The sequence below is a fragment of the Tarenaya hassleriana genome, unplaced genomic scaffold (genome assembly GCF_000463585.1).
Source record: "Tarenaya hassleriana unplaced genomic scaffold, ASM46358v1 Cleome26, whole genome shotgun sequence".
NCBI lineage: Eukaryota > Viridiplantae > Streptophyta > Magnoliopsida > Brassicales > Cleomaceae > Tarenaya > Tarenaya hassleriana.
This window is the reverse complement of record NW_010965869.1, coordinates 2,024,157-2,041,681: the sequence shown is the minus strand read 5'-3', so window position 1 is coordinate 2,041,681 and position 17,525 is coordinate 2,024,157. Positions and strand designations below refer to the sequence as shown.

Here is a 17,525-nt window from a genome sequence, read left to right as displayed (position 1 = left end):
CTTTCCCTCGGCTTTCTCCGAGATCTTCTTCGAGGAGCGCTTCGAAGGTGATGCATAGCAACAAATGCTCGCGATTCCCTTTTCTTTCCCGAGTCCTTTTTCCGGGAAACGAACATAGATTCGATGTTGTTTCTGAAATGGATTTCTGTCTTTTTTCCTATGTTACCATGACCATCATGTGACAGTTCGTAGATTCCGTTGGTTAGATCTACCTTTTCAGAAAGTGGAGCCAAACCCATGAACATGAGAAGCTTCTAGACTTTCCTTTTATAGATTTGACCTGTAGATTGTGTATGTAATTTATAGATTCTGAGTTTAATGTCTGTGGATGATAATTGATTTGGATGTGTGTGTGTGTGTGTGTGTGTTTTTTTTGTTTATACAAGGTGGGTGGAAAAGCAGATGGGTTTTGTCTGATTGGAAGAAGAGTGAAGGAAAAGCCGGAACCTTCAAGCATACGGCAGGAAAATGGCCCGGAGATCCCGAAGACAAAGGTTCGATTCTTTGAATCTTGCGTTTCAAGCTCTGTTGAAGTCATATAGAGCTTGATCTTTTTCTTTCATTAGCGGGTTTAAAAACTTCATCTCTTCTGATGCAAGTAGAATTCACCAGATGCATTCGTCGAAAAAGCGAAAAACCTCGGATTTTTCAGCATCTCTGGTGCCTAGTTTTGTCCTGTAAAATCTTGAATCTGTTATTGTTTAGTTCTTCAATACGGGGTTAGGAAGCTTACTTGGGGTTAAATGCTGTATTATTCAGGCATTCAGACGTATAACGATGCCAAGCATTATGCGGTATCTGCAAAGATTCTTCCGGAGTTAAGCAACAAGAACAGGACACTGGTGGTCCAATACTCCATCAAGTTCGAACAAGACATTGAGTGCGGCGGCGGTTACATCAAGCTTCTCTCCGGTTATGTCAACCAGAAGCAGTTCGGGGGTGACACTCCTTACAGGTTCGTTATCGCCTTTCGTTTTTTATTAACGATTGGTTCTAGAAGGCCATTGTACATATAGCCGAGCTCTTTTAGTCCTTATTCGTATTTACATGAGATTGTCACAACCAGAACAGTGCTATGTTAAGGCGTTGTTTCAAGTCATATATACGCTTTCTTGAAAACTAGTAAATGCTCGGTTTTTGTATGTTCATGCACGGATTCTCATCGGATCGGTTCATGTTTGAGCTTATAAGAGATTTTTTGGACCTACCCTCATTAGAGTTTCCTTGTTTTTTTATAATGCAGTCTGATGTTTGGACCAGATATATGCGGCACCCAGACGAAGAAGCTTCATGTCATTCTTTCGTATCGGGGACAGAATTACCCCGTCAAGAAAGATTTGCAATGCGAAACTGACAAGCTAACCCATTTTTACACGTTTATTCTCCGGCCTGACGCTTCTTACAGCGTTCTGGTTGATAATAGAGAGAGGGAGTTCGGCAGCATGTACACCGACTGGGACATTCTTCCTCCGAGAAAAATAAAAGATTTGAACGCAAGGAAGGTATATGTTCGCTCTTAGAGTGAATTACATGAAAAGATGTTTCCGGGATTGGAAGAACGCAAAATACTCTATAGTTTTGCAAATTATATGTTGTGCAAGTCTAGAAAAACAAACCGAGGAAAGGGTAAAGCTTTAGTCCGAGTTCTTACTAAGTCTTTCGAGCAAGAATCCGGGATATAGAGTAACATCACATTCTTCTAATATTGCGGTGGAGATTTACTCGGTTTATTTTCCTATTTGCAGCCACTGGATTGGGACGACAAAGAGTATATCAATGACCCCAACGATGTCAAACCCGAGGTAACTTGTTTATGCAATTTGGTAGCCGGAGAAAAAAAATGATACTGATGTAAATCAAAGAAACAGTTTCGTTAGCCATATTTGAATCTTTTTTAAAGATGACTAATTAGGCAAATGGTTCGTTCTTTTCTCTGTATCTCAGGGTTATGATTTGATCCCGCGTGAAATTCCCGATCCAAAAGCGAAGGAGGTTTGTTCTTACCGTTATCTTGGTCACGGTTGTTCCACTGTTCTTACCGTTATCTTGGAATTTTATGTCTATGAAGGGTAAGTATAAATGTCTCGTTCCTCTCTATCTGTTTAGCCCGAGGACTGGGACGAGGAAGAAAACGGTACATGGAAACCTCCCAAGATCCCGAATCCGGTGTACAAAGGTTCTTGGAAAGCTAAGGTAATTGATTTCAGTGGTCAAAATCTCTTTGTTCTTCCATGTCCTACTCAATCACTGATATATTTCATTAAGAATTCTTCTAACGCAGAGAATCAAGAATCCGAACTACAAGGGTAAATGGAAGATTCCATGGACCGATAACCCGGGTATGTTTCTGTTGAACGCGTCTTTTACGATGTTTTGGCCAATAGAAAGTGTCCTCCAGGACCTGTCGATTACTAAACTGGATCTTTCTTGAGTTTCTTCAGAATTTGAGGATGACCCGGATCTCTACGTGATGAAACCGATAAAATACGTGGGTATCGAAGTATGGCAGGTAATTTCGAGCTCTTTCTTAGCTTTCAATATTTGGGTTTCATATACGGTCACTGTCACTATCATTCTCTAAGAACTTGTTAGAATCCCACGTCGGCCAAACATGTGATTGGTCGAGTCCTTATAAGATTATGGATATCGCAGGTGAAGGCCGGTTCTGTCTTCGACAACATCTTGATCTGTGATGACCCGCAATACGCTAGAAGCATCGTGGATGAATATTTCGCCAACTACCGGCAGGTATGGTGATATCTTGATTCCAAGTTCTTTGAGATTAGCCTAATCTACGACGATTTCACATACTTGTTTTCGTAACGATAGAATCATCCAGCCCTTTTTCAGTCTTGACATTGATCTCCATAATCAACGAGCCTCGGGTTTACCATCTGATCTGATTACTATAGACTTCGTAACTAGAATACATTGTTCCATAAAACTGCTATGATATTCATAATAGTGTGGCCCATAAAATGTTAGATTTTCTGCCTGCAATTCTTATATATATTGAACCGCCTGATCAGAGCTTGTATACGCGCATAATGACAGGCCGAGAAGGAGGCATTTGCGGAAGCCGAGAAAGAAAGAAAAGCTCGAGAAGATGAGGTTACGGTTCTTGATTTTGCCAATATACCTTCTTGTTTTCGTTCTCGGGTATTTTCTCTCGGTATGAGAACGTATATGTGTATGTGTGTGCGCGTTTGCGTTTACAGGAAGCTCGGAAAGCGAGAGAAGACGGCGAACGAAGGCGGAGAGAAAGGGATAGCCGATATGGAGACCGGAGACGTTACAAAAGGGTACTCCATCTAAACCACATTTCATCATTTTCCCGGTTCAGTATATTCATTTGTCGTTAACCGGTTCAGATATTCTTGAACCGGAAAGTTCGATATCTCGCTTAAAACTTTTAAAAAGTCGTTTCTTTTTGCAGCACCATCCTCGTGATTACATGGACGATTACCATGTAAGTTCTTCATCTCATTTTTCTTCTCCTAGTTTATTCTGTACTTTTGTACTCCGGTTTTCCAATTAAAAATTGGTACTCGTATTCGGTAACCGGTTAAGGAGTTTTCAATTCCATATATACCCCTAGGATTTGACACAATTAAATGTTTGCCACTTCTTTTTTTTTGGTCATATCTGCAGGACGAACTTTAAGCCGCGGGCTGGCATACCGACCAAATATCAAATTCCGGTTAGATTGGTTCGGTTTAGATCGGTTTAATGGAAACCCTATAGAATCCGAGTATAGAAAGGCTTGCATTCCTCGACTCGGTTCCCAAACGAATGGAAACCGGAAGTCACTTTGTCTTCATGCGATCTGTGTTATAAAACAATTACGATAATGAATGTAATTATTTGTTGAAGTGTCAATTATAAATTTGAATACTTTTAATGTTATTATACATCTTTTCTTTTTGTTCTCTCAATTATAATATGGACGCAAAATTTTATTTTTGTAATATAAAATCGAAAATATAAATAAAATAATATTCTGATTTGGTTTGAGAGAAAAGCCTCAAATATTTATGATTTTATATCAATCATCCCTAAAAAGTTCTAAATACAGCATATAATAACAATTTGTTAATTGCAATATGCATCTCACGGTCCATTTGGAAAGAATTTTACATTTGATTTGTAGTTGTAATTAACCAAGTTACCAACTAGAATCTAATTAACATAAATAAAAAAAAGGATATTTAAACTGAGAGTATATTAAATTGGTTTTTATATTTATAGTTCTAATTCAAAATTTAATATTCTAGTTTAAGGTTTTCGTACCGAAATATTTACTTAACACTCTCGTATTAACACTCAATATTAAAAAAAATTGGATATAAATTAGATATCCAAAAATTCCATTATATCCAAATCTTATTTTATCTACTATAATGAGATTTGTTATGTAAATTCAGATTTATTATTTACGGATATCCCAAAAAGTATTCGAATATCCATAAATATTCATTTGTAAACCAACTATATTATAAAAAAATCGAACAACAGACTGAAAATTCATACCAATAATAATAATAACTATCCGAAAATTGTTTTTCATAATATAACCAAAAAATGTAATTAAAATAGATTGTTAAAATTCAATACCCAAACACGAACTTAAAATTATACCCAATTAATTTAGGATAAATTAGTAAACATGTATATTTTTGTTTATCAAGGAGTGTTTAAATTGCAGGCCTGTATCTGCACTTTTAGTGCAGCAGAAGTGAAGAACGAAACATGGAAACCTTCGGAAAGAAACGGAGGCTTTCAGGTTAAGAGTATACGAGTCGCGCAACTTATTTCTCATTTGGGCTCAAGGGTAGATCGGTGCATTTTAGGCCTTCGTGTTCGTTGGTCGGTTTCTCCAATTCTTTCTTGGCTTTGGCTGTATAGAGCAAAGACGAGGGTGCTCATTTTGGATTCGATTCGGTTATTTGGTTGTAATCATTTAGTTTTTATATTAATTTTAAATTAGTTAAATTCGGTCTTATTGTCGATTCCCTTCTATTCAGTTTTTATTAGTTAAAATGTTATTTTTTCAAAAAACAAATTATCGTTTTTTCAATTATTTTTTATTCAATTTGATTCGATAGAGTTTACATTTTTTTTTTAATTTAGAAAAGCCATATATGTTCGACCGTCTATACACATATATGTGTCCAAATGTTAAATGAAATAATCATAACAACATTCTTGAAACAAGAATCATGGAGTTGCATTAAAGGAGACATTTACCTAATTTAAAAAGTGTACTTAAAAAAAAAACTTTGATGTACCTTTTGGCACTTTGAATGTACGGTTTAAACCACCGAAAAAGATTTTTTTTTTAAAAATTATACGTTAAAAAATGTAAAGAAATTCGCAAGTTGTCTAACGTGGTACGCATTAAAATTGGCATGTTCTTGGAGTTGTTAGAATCTAAAAACCAAAAAAACTATCATTCAAATTTTTACAAAATTATTTTTTCTAAAAATTTAGAAAACTATTAAATGAAAAAATCAATAAAAAACCAAAAACTACTTCTTTTAGACTTTGAGTGGGAAGAGTTTTTCCAGTTTTTGGAGATTTAAAAATCCAAAAATCTCCAATCAAGATTTTTTTATTTTACTTTTCCTAAAAACCCAGCAAACCATTTTTTCAGGAATAAAAGCCAAAAACTAATTTTTTTAATAGATTTTATAGATTTGTTAGAAATATTTTTATTTCTATTAAAAAATAATTATACAAATTATTTTAAAAACAAAAATATCCATCATTTTAAAAATAATTTCATATTATACCTATGTCTATATGAAGATAATATTCTTACCATTTTTACCATAATTTATATTAAAATTTTTTTTTAGAAAAAACAAAATTTGAGGTATGCTAATTCAAAGTTTCTTATTCAAAATATATATTGTAGTCATCTTATATCTATTGTTGTTTTTATAATCATCTTATATCTATTGTTATTACTAGTATTAATAAATATAATTTTTTTAATAATAAAAACCCTTTTGAAAATTTTTAAATATAAAAATCTAAAACTAAAAACTAAAATATTATTTTTACAATCAAATTTTCTAAAAACTGTAAAAACTACAAAAGTCAAAAACCAAAAACTAAAAACCAAAAACTAAAATAAAAAATCCAAAATAAAAGCCACCCAATTCAAAGCCTTAGTTTTCAAATATTATAGAATCCAAAAATCAAAAACTAAAAATTAAAACCCAAAATCAAAATAAAAGTCATCATAATTCAAACCCTGTACTATATTGTTTTCCGCATGGGTTCGTCTAAACTACAAAATTACTGTAAAAACAAATGTTTCATAATTAAACTATGAATTAATATATATTTATTTTAAAGTGGAGAAATTAGTCAAATGCTCGTGCACTCGAAGATATTTCGAGACGCAAGTGGACTCGCGAGTGGTCTATGACACTGATGACACATTTTAGCAATAAACACAGTTCTATAGATTCCAAATTTTATAATTACAAAACAATTTTCGGCTATCATTTTAAAAAATAATACGGGATGAAGATGAAGACATAGACGAATATCCAATTTATCCGAAAATACGAATTTAACGAATTCGAATCTCAATCTGAATCCAACCCAACTCTAATAGTTTAACCGGTTAAACAAACTTGCAAAATGTTTGGTCTCATCCCCAATTCGAGCTTTAAACGGGAGAGATGAGCATAATTTTAATCACCCGTTTTACTCTTGGTTACGGAATTAGTGTTGATCTCGATCCAAAATACTTGTTACCCAACAAAACGAATTCGTATCCGTTTCGTAAATTTATGAATCCGTTTCATAAATTTTATAAAATACTTGTCACGGGATTAGTATTTTGATTCACGCTCCAGTAACAAATTCTTTTTATCATATATTTGTATAATATATTTTTTTTATTAAAATCTTACAAATTTCAAATAATGATTAAATTATAACTACATACATATATATAAATATATATAAATGAGAATGTATAAACGGTTCGACTCGGTTCGGATTTGGTTATTTCGGATTTTAAAAATTTATAACCAAGTAGTTATTAAATTTAATCGTTTCAGGTTTGGATATTTCATATTTTAAAAATTCATAATCAATTGGTTATTCGGTTCGGTTCGATTAATAACCTAAATATTTTTATTCGATTTGGTTCGGTTAATAACCTAACTAACCAAACCTATACCTACCCTAATTGCAAGTATTACACGGTTAATTTCTCTAATTAATGAGGTTTTTGATTATATGGATTTTTCTTTGAAATAATAATAATAATAATAATAATAATAATAATAATAATAATAATCTTTAAAATAAACATGTATAAGAATGACATGGGCCATTTGATAAATTTGGGACAAACAAATGTCATATAATTCAAAAGTAACTAATGTTTTTTTAAATAATTGGTTTCGAACCCACTTTAATTTGTCCCCCATTTACTTAAAGAGAATTATAAACAATGTGAAAATTTAAAAATAAATTGACTAATCTCAACACAGAATTTTTGAGAAAATGGATTTTTCATGGGGTTAGTAATAATGACATATCACAGCTTATTTAATCACTCACAATCAAATAACTTTCATTATTATCTTCTTCGCATTATTTTGCCTTTTGACTGTGGGATCCAATAAAACTTCGTGGCTTATCGGCTAAACTGTAAAATAACTTTCAACTTAACCCAACTACACAACGACCAACATAAAAACATGTGGATTTACATTTACATTTATTTTGGAATTTCACTTATATATATATATATATATATCTCGATCCGCTACCGCTATGAAATTTTAAAACAACCTTCACAGATAGGGGTGGGCGATCGGGTCGGATCGGATTATTCGGATTCGGTTATTTCGGATTCAGGTTATTCGGATTTGGAATATTCATATCCAATCGGATATATAATCTTAATCGGTTCGGTTCGGATTCGGATCGAGTTTTTTCGGGTTTGGTTCGGGTTTATCCAAACAAATATTAGAAAAAAAAAGTCCATGAATGTTTTACAAAAATTAACAAAAACATCGTTCATAATGTCATTTGTACCGAAAACAACCTAATATTAATAGTCTCGAATCATGAAAAAAATCAAACTAATTGCGTGATCAAACTAATTACGTGATGTACATGTACCAAACCAGAGCAAGAGAATATGGAATGAAGGTATTTTGCAAATGATTTTTCTCTGTATTCCATTAATGTTACATGATTCTCTTTATACAGGTTGTATAGGGTAAAACGTAAAATTCCTATCTGAAAAAGTAAACCAAACAACTAAACAAAGAATAAAATTCTCTCTTCTTGGGCAAAAAAAAAAAGAGTTTGAACTGCCTAACATGCCACGCTTTGCAAAGATCCGATTCAGACGTAAAGATCCAAACTTCATGGGAAAGATGATGAGGAACGAACCTTCTCTGCCACAAGTGGCGAGAATCAAGAAGGGTCATCGTCGTCATCGAAGGCTTTACAGTGCAGATGCAGTCTATGAAGATTCTGGCAAGCCCAGATTAGTCAGAAGCTCTGGGATTAGAGCTTTGAGGATTGGAACAAACGCGAAATGTAATCTTTGGACCACTTACCTTGTCCTTCTACAAGAACCTGCCCACTTTATCAAGAAGAAATGTGAAAACTTGGATCGGTATATGTTGTGACCCCGTTAAGGAAATTTCTTGCCTTTGCTGGACTAGTGTCTCCAGGGCCTGCTTGTTGTTCCCGAATACAGAAACACCGCGAAACAAGCAACAGACGAAGCTTAGCAGAGAATTAACGCAGACGAGGCAGCCGACGACGCAGAAGGCAAAGAGAAGCAGAGACAAAATGAAGCAAATCAGTCACACAAATCAGAGACAAAATGGAGCTAAGAGAAGCAGAAGGTAAAGCTCACATGAACCAGAGAGAAAAAGAAGCTAAGAGAGATAGAAGAAGGCTGAAACCGAAGCTCACACGAACCCCAGAGAAAAAGAAGCGAAGAGCAGGAGAAGAAGGTGATGCTACAGCCTAGAACTGATCACGATGCAGAAAGAACCTATAGAAGAGGGAGAAAAAGAACGAACCTCAGACGAAGAAGCTACCGACGACGCAAACCGGAGGTGCAGAGAGAGAGGCAGTGTCGGCGGAGAAGATCAGGATCATAGAGAGACGGCTCAGCTTAGCAGAGAGTGACGGCTCAATCGACGCAAACCTCAGAAGCGGCGACGGAGGAGACGGTTCAGGCGACAAAGAAGAAGGCTTAGGCGACGGAGGACGCGGATCGAGCTTGAGGAAGAGCTTCGACGGACATGAATCGAAAGTGCAGAGGGTTAAGATTATTAACCCTAACCCTAATTAATTAAACTAAAATTTTAAATTCGGTTTAATCGGATAACCGAAACCGATCGGTTATTTATCCGAACCGAACCGATCCGATCGGTTATAGGATTATGATAACCGATCGGTTATTTTTGCAAAATCCGATCCGAACCGAAACCCGATTAATCGGTTCGATTTTACCCGAACCCGATTAACCCGATCCGATTGCCGAGCCCTATTCACAGAGCAACATGGCCCTTCCAACATATTTTATCCCATCCACAATTTTAGAGTTATGTCGAGATAGTCAACTGAAAAAGATAAGTGCACCATATTGTTACGAGTAGCACAACTAATTCTTTTATATTATCTTAGATTATATAGTCCTATATACCTATATAGCCCTCAGATCTCTTTCATTCTGGTGTGTTCGATCCATCCTTATACCCCTTTGGTCTTAATGGTACTCGAGTGCCACTCCTTGACCGTGTCATCTGCACCGACGATCACTCTCAACCTTCATCATAGTTCAGGATATTACAGGTCTACCAGTTTCTGCATGGTTTATCCTCGAACCACACTGTATTGGAAGAGTACCGGCTCTGATACCATTCTGTAACGACCGTTACGAAATGTCAAAACTGTCCTCACACAACAATACATAATCTTTCAGCGTGTTTTGTCCTTATTCGTACGCATACCGAGACACTTTTCAATAGGTCACCCTTCCTAAAATTGCTCCAAAGTTGGCGCGTTTAATTTTGGAGTTTTCCAGAATAATCAATCGAAAAAGTAGGTACACCTTGTTGGTATGAATAATTCAACTAATTCTTTTATATTATCTTATACCATATAGTCACATATACCTAAATAGCCCTCGGATCTTTCTCATTCCGGTGTATTCGATTCATCGCTGTACCCCTTTGACCTTGGTGGTACTAGGAGAGTCGCTCCTTGACTTGACCGTGTCATCTGCACCGACAAACACTCTCAACCCATTTCATATATCGGGATATCAATTTAAATTAATATAATAAAAAAATCTGAATTTGAAATTCAGATTAAAACAAAAAATATATTTAAAAAATAAGTATGTTTATTAAAAAAATAAATATGAATCCACTCAAATATAATTTGAATAATTCAATATAAAAAAGGAACGATTATAGTTTTTATAATATTTAAAAATTCTAACTAAAAATTTTAATTTTAATTTGTTTTAGAAGAATAAATAAACAACGTCAAAATTGATTCTCCCGTGTCGAATAAATTATCATTTATAGCCATTTTTCTTTGATTTTAAAATTAAAGAAAATATTGTAAAAATATTTATAATAAAATTAAGCTAAAATATTTAAACATGAACAAATATTTATTAACCGTATAAAATAATCCATTCAAATAAATATTTATAGATTTTTAAAATAAAAAATAAAAAATATTTATTAAAATATCATAATTTTAAAATGTAACTGTAATCTGAAATATTTATAAAAATTGACAAAAATACTTGATCTGCATTATTTAATTCAATTCAATCCGAAAAGCGGTAATTAAATCATAACGACCGAATTTGGGAAATACAAATTATAAAAAAATATACATATATGTGAAAAATAGAAATAAAAGTAAAAAACTAATTTAACAACTATTCAAAATTACAATATTATCCTTTATAAAATTTTAAAAATCTGAAGAAAATTCCTATAATTTTTTTGGCCTATTTTAAAACTCTAAAATTATATTTGAAATCTTCTCCAGCATCTTGTTATATGTTATTTTTTTGTTAAATCAGCAACTCTAAGCGAGACATATAAGCACATAGCTCGTTAGAAAATAATCTCATTTTTACTGAAAAAAATATACAAATAATTATAACCAACACTGATGCATTTGCTTAAATTTCTTTTCGTGAAAAAAGGTTAAATGCTAAGATCATGCATTTTTCGCCACTAGACAAAAACCTATGTATACATAAAATTCGTATTTTATAAAATATTTTTGTATCTAAATTATTTTGGTATATCTAGTTCTACAAATATTATTCCATACTAAGACGGTTGAAGCATTATAACAGTGTAATAATAATGGTGTAATCGAGGTATGAACATACATGTAGCATGGATGGTTACATACTCATGTATGCGCATGTATAATTAGAGTATTAATATCACATCGTCAATAGCGAACTTATTTATTATATAGAAGCCTCAATTCCCTGTAATAATGAAGTAATCAGTTACTATAGCTTGTCTTTGTTACAATCGTTATTTACAGCATTTCTATGTCCATAGTTACCGTGAGTTACTGCGTCTCCAAGTTCTTGTTTCGTACGAACAGATTCATCAATCGTTATAGCAGTTTCCGGCACCGAATTTTCATGCAATCGATTAACATTCATCGATGTATCGGTCGGTCCATTAATATTATCATCGTCATGAACAATTGTTAACACGTGATGATGATCAGGACAGTCCTTTGGTACGTCAAGAACGGTGCTTTCGTCGCTTGATATCTCCGGTGAGACCGTTGGCTTGCTCTTGAACCTGGCAGCGGACTGTAGTCGGTGCATGGATTCCGAGATTTTCTCGGTGAGATTAACGATATCCGCAAGCAAAGAAGCTGTCGTGGCGACCGGGACAACTTCTAGCGGCTCGATATCTCTCAAGATTCCGCCTTTGGTACGTCAAGAACGGTGCTTTCGTCGCTTGATATCTCCGGTGAGACCGTTGGCTTGCTCTTGAACCTGGCAGCGGACTGTAGTCGGTGCATGGATTCCGAGATTTTCTCGGTGAGATTAACGATATCCGCAAGCAAAGAAGCTGTCGTGGCGACCGGGACAACTTCTAGCGGCTCGATATCTCTCAAGATTCCGGATTCCCCTAATTAATTAAACTAAAATTTTAAATTCCGGAAGAGGACGGCTTTTTCATTTTCTTGAAGGCAAGCGATAGTTCTTTCAATGCCTTGCCTGATTCAGAACTCATTCTTCTCAATGGCTCTTCTAATCTCTTTTTTGCATCCATTGATACCTATACAGACAAAAGGTGATGAAACAAAGTGTTAGACGGATTTTAATCCTTTTTTTATTTTCTAAAAGAATATTTTCGTTGAGTTCAAAATCCAAATCAAAAGCTCATCAACGGTGCAATCTTCCGAAATAAAACTGTACAAGCATGACAATATATATACCTGGATATCTGCTTTGAGGTATGAATTCAAGGCATCGACCCGATAACCGCACTGTCGGATCAACGTACCAATGGCGAGATATTGTTTCCAAGGATGCCTGAACCTGAAATCCCCGTGACCCGGTTCCCATCTCGCGAAATTCGCCTAAACACACATGAATGAGGTTTGAGCATATATATATATATATGTATATGGTGTAATATATATTTATATATGTATATGTGTATATATAGCGTACCCACCAAAGACTCTTCATTCGATTTTGTGCTTAGGACACTTTTATACCCTTCAAGATTCTCTCTCTTCTTCTCAACGTGTATGGTGTCTCCATTCGCTGCCCCTTGAAAGTATTCGTCCCCAAATTCTGCGAATATTTTTAAAACAACACTTAATTTCACTTGTATATATGAGCAGAAAACATTCAAGAACATGCAAACGCATTTATATGTAATACCTTCTAGAAAATTCCCGACTTTTGCCAAATTGTTGGCGATGAGATTGTGAAGGTCTTGTCCTGCCCAAACAGGACAGATGAAGATGGAGACAAGAACACAAGCAGCTCCTCCCACGCCGACCGTCGACAACCTCTTGTGCGCCAATTCGATAACCTCGTCGTCTCTGAAGCCCGAGACCGATACCAACGCGAACGTGAGTATGAATATCAACAGACCGTAATCGTATCTTGCCTTCACCTTGGGGAAGAACCGTATAAACGTCGATATGGCAGCTGCATGTATATGGAATATAAGGAACGATGATGTGTTTAATGCCATTTGACTAACGTACGTCCAAATGATCATTTGATTAGTTTTGGTTCATGGATTAATTGGTTTAATTATTTGATTAATTACCATGCAAAAAGACAAAGACTGCAAGAAGAATCGGTTCTAGTGTGGGTCCCGAAATGCTTGCAATGTGGTGAGCTCCGACTCCAAGTGCACTGGCAAATAATGTTGCAACTCCTCTGTTCAATCCTTTCCCAAGCGTGGCCCCTACGTACAAATCATCAATATTTACATACATATATATATGCAAAGACCATATATTAGCATACGGTGCAATGGGACCGGCCGAGACCTTAAAATTTATGGACCCTTATTTTAAATAATTAAATATTCATCATATAATATATATTAAATATCTAAATTTTTAATTTGATTTAATTGATATTTTAAATATCAAAATATTGCAAATCGATACCTCAAATATTGAAATATTCTAAATAAATACCTTAACTCATGAAATCGATGGAAATTCTCAACCTCGACTCTGAAGATGATGTATAAATTAGACGTTAATTTTCAACATAAAAAGAAACTCACAAAATCGATAAAAATTTTCAATTTTGACTTTGAAGATGATGTATAAATTAAATATTAGTTCCAACATAAAAAAATGAATCGAAGTTGTAAATTGCTCACTGTGATATCCATTTAAACAATTTAACATTTAAAGTATTAATTAGATCAAATTAAAAATTTAAATATTTATTTATCATATTTCATAGTTGAGATACTATGAGATTTTATTATTATTATTATTATTATTAAAAAATTTATTTTTAAATAATTAAATCAAATATATTATAGTCTATCATTTGTATATTAATTAAATTAAACATATTTCTATCATTTTTAAATATTTTTCAAAATAATATAAATTTAATTTTTTAATTTAAAAATTATTACTTGTTATTATATACAATTGATCCAGATTTTGTATTAAAATTTGTGGGACGGTCCTGCATACATACATACATACATACATACATATACATATGTATAAGTGCATGTATGTATTTGTTATTTTCTATAGGACTCACCGACAGAGAACTCGAAGACGACTACGACGGTCATGACGGCCCACATCGCATTGACGCCGAAGTTGTCGTAGAGAGGTTGGTAATAGTAGAAGGACGAGACCAGAGCGAGAGCAAGTCCCACTTTAAGAGAATGAACGACTCTCCTTGGATCTTCTCTTGCAACTCTCTCTACCTCCCTCGCGATCTCCATAGCCTTCTCTCTCACTCTCTCCATCGATCTTCGTGCTTTTGAGATTAAGATCTTATGAGCCCGGCCGATTTCGATGATGGGTCTGCCAAAAGATCGAAAACCCGGAATTTGAAATGCGAAGTGTGAGAGAGAGAGAGAGAGAGAGAGAGAGAGAGGGAAAGGCTAGGCTTAGCAATTGCATGCAGACGAATAATGGTATTTATAAGGAGCAAGAGAGGGTCATGGAATATACTTGATATCAATAGAAATCTTTTTGGTGTTTTGTCCTCTTGTCGTGTTGTACCATGTAAGTACTTGCGAGCTTTCAAAGGATCCAAAAAAATATAAGAAAAAAAAAGGCAAAGAAAAAAGAAATAAGAGGAAAGTTAATATGTATTATGTAATATATTGTGATACTGTTTAATAGCGACAGATGGTTTTATTTATTTATTGAGCAAATGGTTATAATTGATATTTAAAAAAATTAGATTCTTTAATTTTTTATGTATTTATTTTGATTCAACATAATTAACATTTATAAAATAATAACAATATCAAATTATCCAAATTTGGGTAGTTCAACCGAGTGAAATGGATTCAAAACGTATATCTCGCCACAAGTTTTCAAACTTCAAGTTTAGGGAGAAAACGTATAATCCAAATCATATTACTGACTCTCGATCCCAAAATTAGTCTGGACCTTGGTCCAAGATACCCGATTACAAAAAAAAATAGTAACTAATACTAACCATAAGTAACGTCTTTAAAGAGTTAAATAAAATATACAAAAGCACATGATTATTGAAAATAGAATCCACTTACAATAAATTATTGTAGATCCCAAAATTAATTATAATCAAATATGGAAATTAAAATAAATAATACTTAATTTATTTAAACTGTGTTATTATGTACAAAAGCTTGAGTCGTCTGGCACACCCCACCCCTCACCCCTCTAAGAAGGCTCCACATATACATTAGTATCTTCAATGCAATCTTAATTATATTTTCACATATTTATAAGCCAATAGTTTAATTAACCATATTTATATAGCACATTCATGATTTAAATTCTAAATCCTATTATTTATAGATTAATTATCAATATTAGATCAAAATTTAAATAAATAAATATAGTCCTGCAGAAAGAGAATAGATATACGATGAACGTACGGAAAGCATGCGTATGTATGTATATGTAATGTAAGTAAGCCCCGTCCGTCCGAATATCCCATGTTCTCCGAAACATACAAGTGTATATAGAAGAATGCGGGTATATTTATAAAGAAAATATTTGACTATCACATTTTAATCAAATAATAAATAAATATAAAATTTTGAAAAAGGTATCTAATAAGAAGGCAAAAAGGAATTTGGACAGAATGCGGAAGAAAATATTTGGTGCGTTTTGCCAGAGCTTTGCACCATTCGTACGGTACACCCATTATCATCAAAACAAAACCTACCTTTACGAATAATAATAATAATAATAATAATAATAATAATAATAATAATAATAATAATAATAATAACACAATAATCATAATCGTCAACCATGACTCGTTCCAATAGGACCAGTCCTTTTGATTTTTATTTTGGTTTGTATATAACGAGCACGGTTTCTATGAATTTTAAAAACAGTAATCCAATGATTATAAAATTTATGTCTGGTTGGATTTTTTTATAAGAAATTTTGATATTGGAATTTATTTTTAATCGCATGATCGATAACTACATAATAATCGAATGTATATTTATGGAACAAAACGAATATTTTACAAAAATGTTTTATGGACGCAGTCTAAACATGCGTTGTTAATGAGTATGTCACATTTGAATGAAAAACATAGACTACATCGGTTTTGTTATAGCTATTTATTAAATCAAATTAGCGATCGAGTTATATAATATAGTGCTTTATAAAAAAAAAAAGGAGTTATATAATATAATGAAAACGGAGAGTATGTATACAGTATACCCCATGACTTGAGCAGTTTGTTAAGATTTGAGGGTCTACCACTTGAGAAATTTCCGTACTCGTCTTTGGTTCCATTCGCATTAAATATGGTGAAAGTTAAAATAACTGGTTAAATATATTTTTGTTAATTAAAAGTTGGAAACGTGTATTTTAGTTATTGGTTACGATTTCCTTTTCTTAATTCATTGGTCAAGTGTTCATATATGTATATATATAACCATGATAAGATACATAGATATATGAAAATTTGTCGGAAGATAATTAGTAGAGTGGAAATTCGATCTTATTTAAGTTTTTAATATTTTATATTCAAATCTGTTAGAAATGTAATGATTAAGTAACAAAAAATAGGACAAATTTTCTATATTTTCTTGAAAAAAAGTTAGTTTTTTTTAATCATTGTCGTTGTATATTTTCCTAAAACATAAATTATATGGAAAAATCGAAAATATTTTCCGTACGTACATGTACACACGTCGGACATTTTCGTGAGATTCTGCGGTTGTGTCCGAATGAGAAGACAAAGCAAGTTTTACACGTAGTCTTTCGAAATCGTATATATACCATGTCATTTTCCGACAAAATTAATTAATCATTTTTTTTTGGTTATTGGTTTAGGTATATTGCTTAGTTAAAGATCATTGTGTTATATTTGTACATTACTTTCCATAAATATGTACTTATTGTTAGCGTTTGGATTATGTGTACCGCATTTTATGTAGGGGTGTAAAATGGGCGGGTCGGGCCGGGTTCGGGCCGGGTTCAATTCGGGCCTAGAATTTTTCGGGTCGGACCGGTCCGTATGGGCGGGTCGGGCCGGGTTCGGGCCGGGTTCAATTCGGGCCTAGAATTTTTCGGGTCGGACCGGTCCGTCCATTTATTTTTCGGGTCTAGGATCGATGGCCCGGAGCCCGGCCCTACAGGGCTTCGGGCGGGTTCGGGCCGGGCTTCGGGCTTTTTATTAAATAAAAATATTTTTTTTGCGATAATAATAATAATAATAATAATAATAATAATAATAATAATAATAATAATATGAAACATTCAACAAAAAT

General features: G+C 33.6%; 2 protein-coding genes across 3 annotated transcripts in view; one reads left to right on the top strand and one right to left on the bottom strand.

Annotated features, from left to right (window-relative positions):
- LOC104816983 (calreticulin-3) overlaps nucleotides 1-3,906 on the top strand; it is a 4,132-nt gene extending 226 nt beyond the window's left edge. The window contains exons 2-15 of one of the 2 annotated variants that reach the window (XM_019202892.1): nucleotides 8-47; nucleotides 387-494; nucleotides 760-955; nucleotides 1,244-1,502; nucleotides 1,746-1,802; nucleotides 1,945-1,992; nucleotides 2,107-2,193; nucleotides 2,282-2,339; nucleotides 2,442-2,509; nucleotides 2,653-2,748; nucleotides 3,055-3,111; nucleotides 3,219-3,302; nucleotides 3,437-3,469; nucleotides 3,652-3,906. In XM_019202892.1, coding sequence (XP_019058437.1) covers nucleotides 8-47; nucleotides 387-494; nucleotides 760-955; nucleotides 1,244-1,502; nucleotides 1,746-1,802; nucleotides 1,945-1,992; nucleotides 2,107-2,193; nucleotides 2,282-2,339; nucleotides 2,442-2,509; nucleotides 2,653-2,748; nucleotides 3,055-3,111; nucleotides 3,219-3,302; nucleotides 3,437-3,469; nucleotides 3,652-3,663 — 1,203 coding nt within the window. In that variant the 3' untranslated portion in view covers nucleotides 3,664-3,906. Of the gene's footprint in view, nucleotides 48-386; nucleotides 495-759; nucleotides 956-1,243; nucleotides 1,503-1,745; nucleotides 1,803-1,944; nucleotides 1,993-2,106; nucleotides 2,194-2,281; nucleotides 2,340-2,441; nucleotides 2,510-2,652; nucleotides 2,749-3,054; nucleotides 3,112-3,218; nucleotides 3,303-3,436; nucleotides 3,470-3,651 lie in introns of both variants that reach the window. The other variant, XM_010546033.1, reaches the window with a different exon arrangement.
- Nucleotides 3,907-12,226: 8,320 nt separating this feature from the next.
- LOC104817089 (aluminum-activated malate transporter 2-like) lies at nucleotides 12,227-14,689 on the bottom strand. Its single transcript, XM_019202907.1, has 6 exons — nucleotides 14,324-14,689; nucleotides 13,353-13,493; nucleotides 12,956-13,228; nucleotides 12,740-12,865; nucleotides 12,502-12,645; nucleotides 12,227-12,341 (listed from the first exon to the last, which is right to left on the bottom strand). The coding sequence occupies exons 1-6, from the start codon at nucleotides 14,535-14,537 to the stop codon at nucleotides 12,286-12,288; spliced, it is 954 nt and encodes a 317-aa protein (XP_019058452.1). The 5' UTR covers nucleotides 14,538-14,689; the 3' UTR covers nucleotides 12,227-12,285.
- Nucleotides 14,690-17,525: the final 2,836 nt, after the last annotated feature.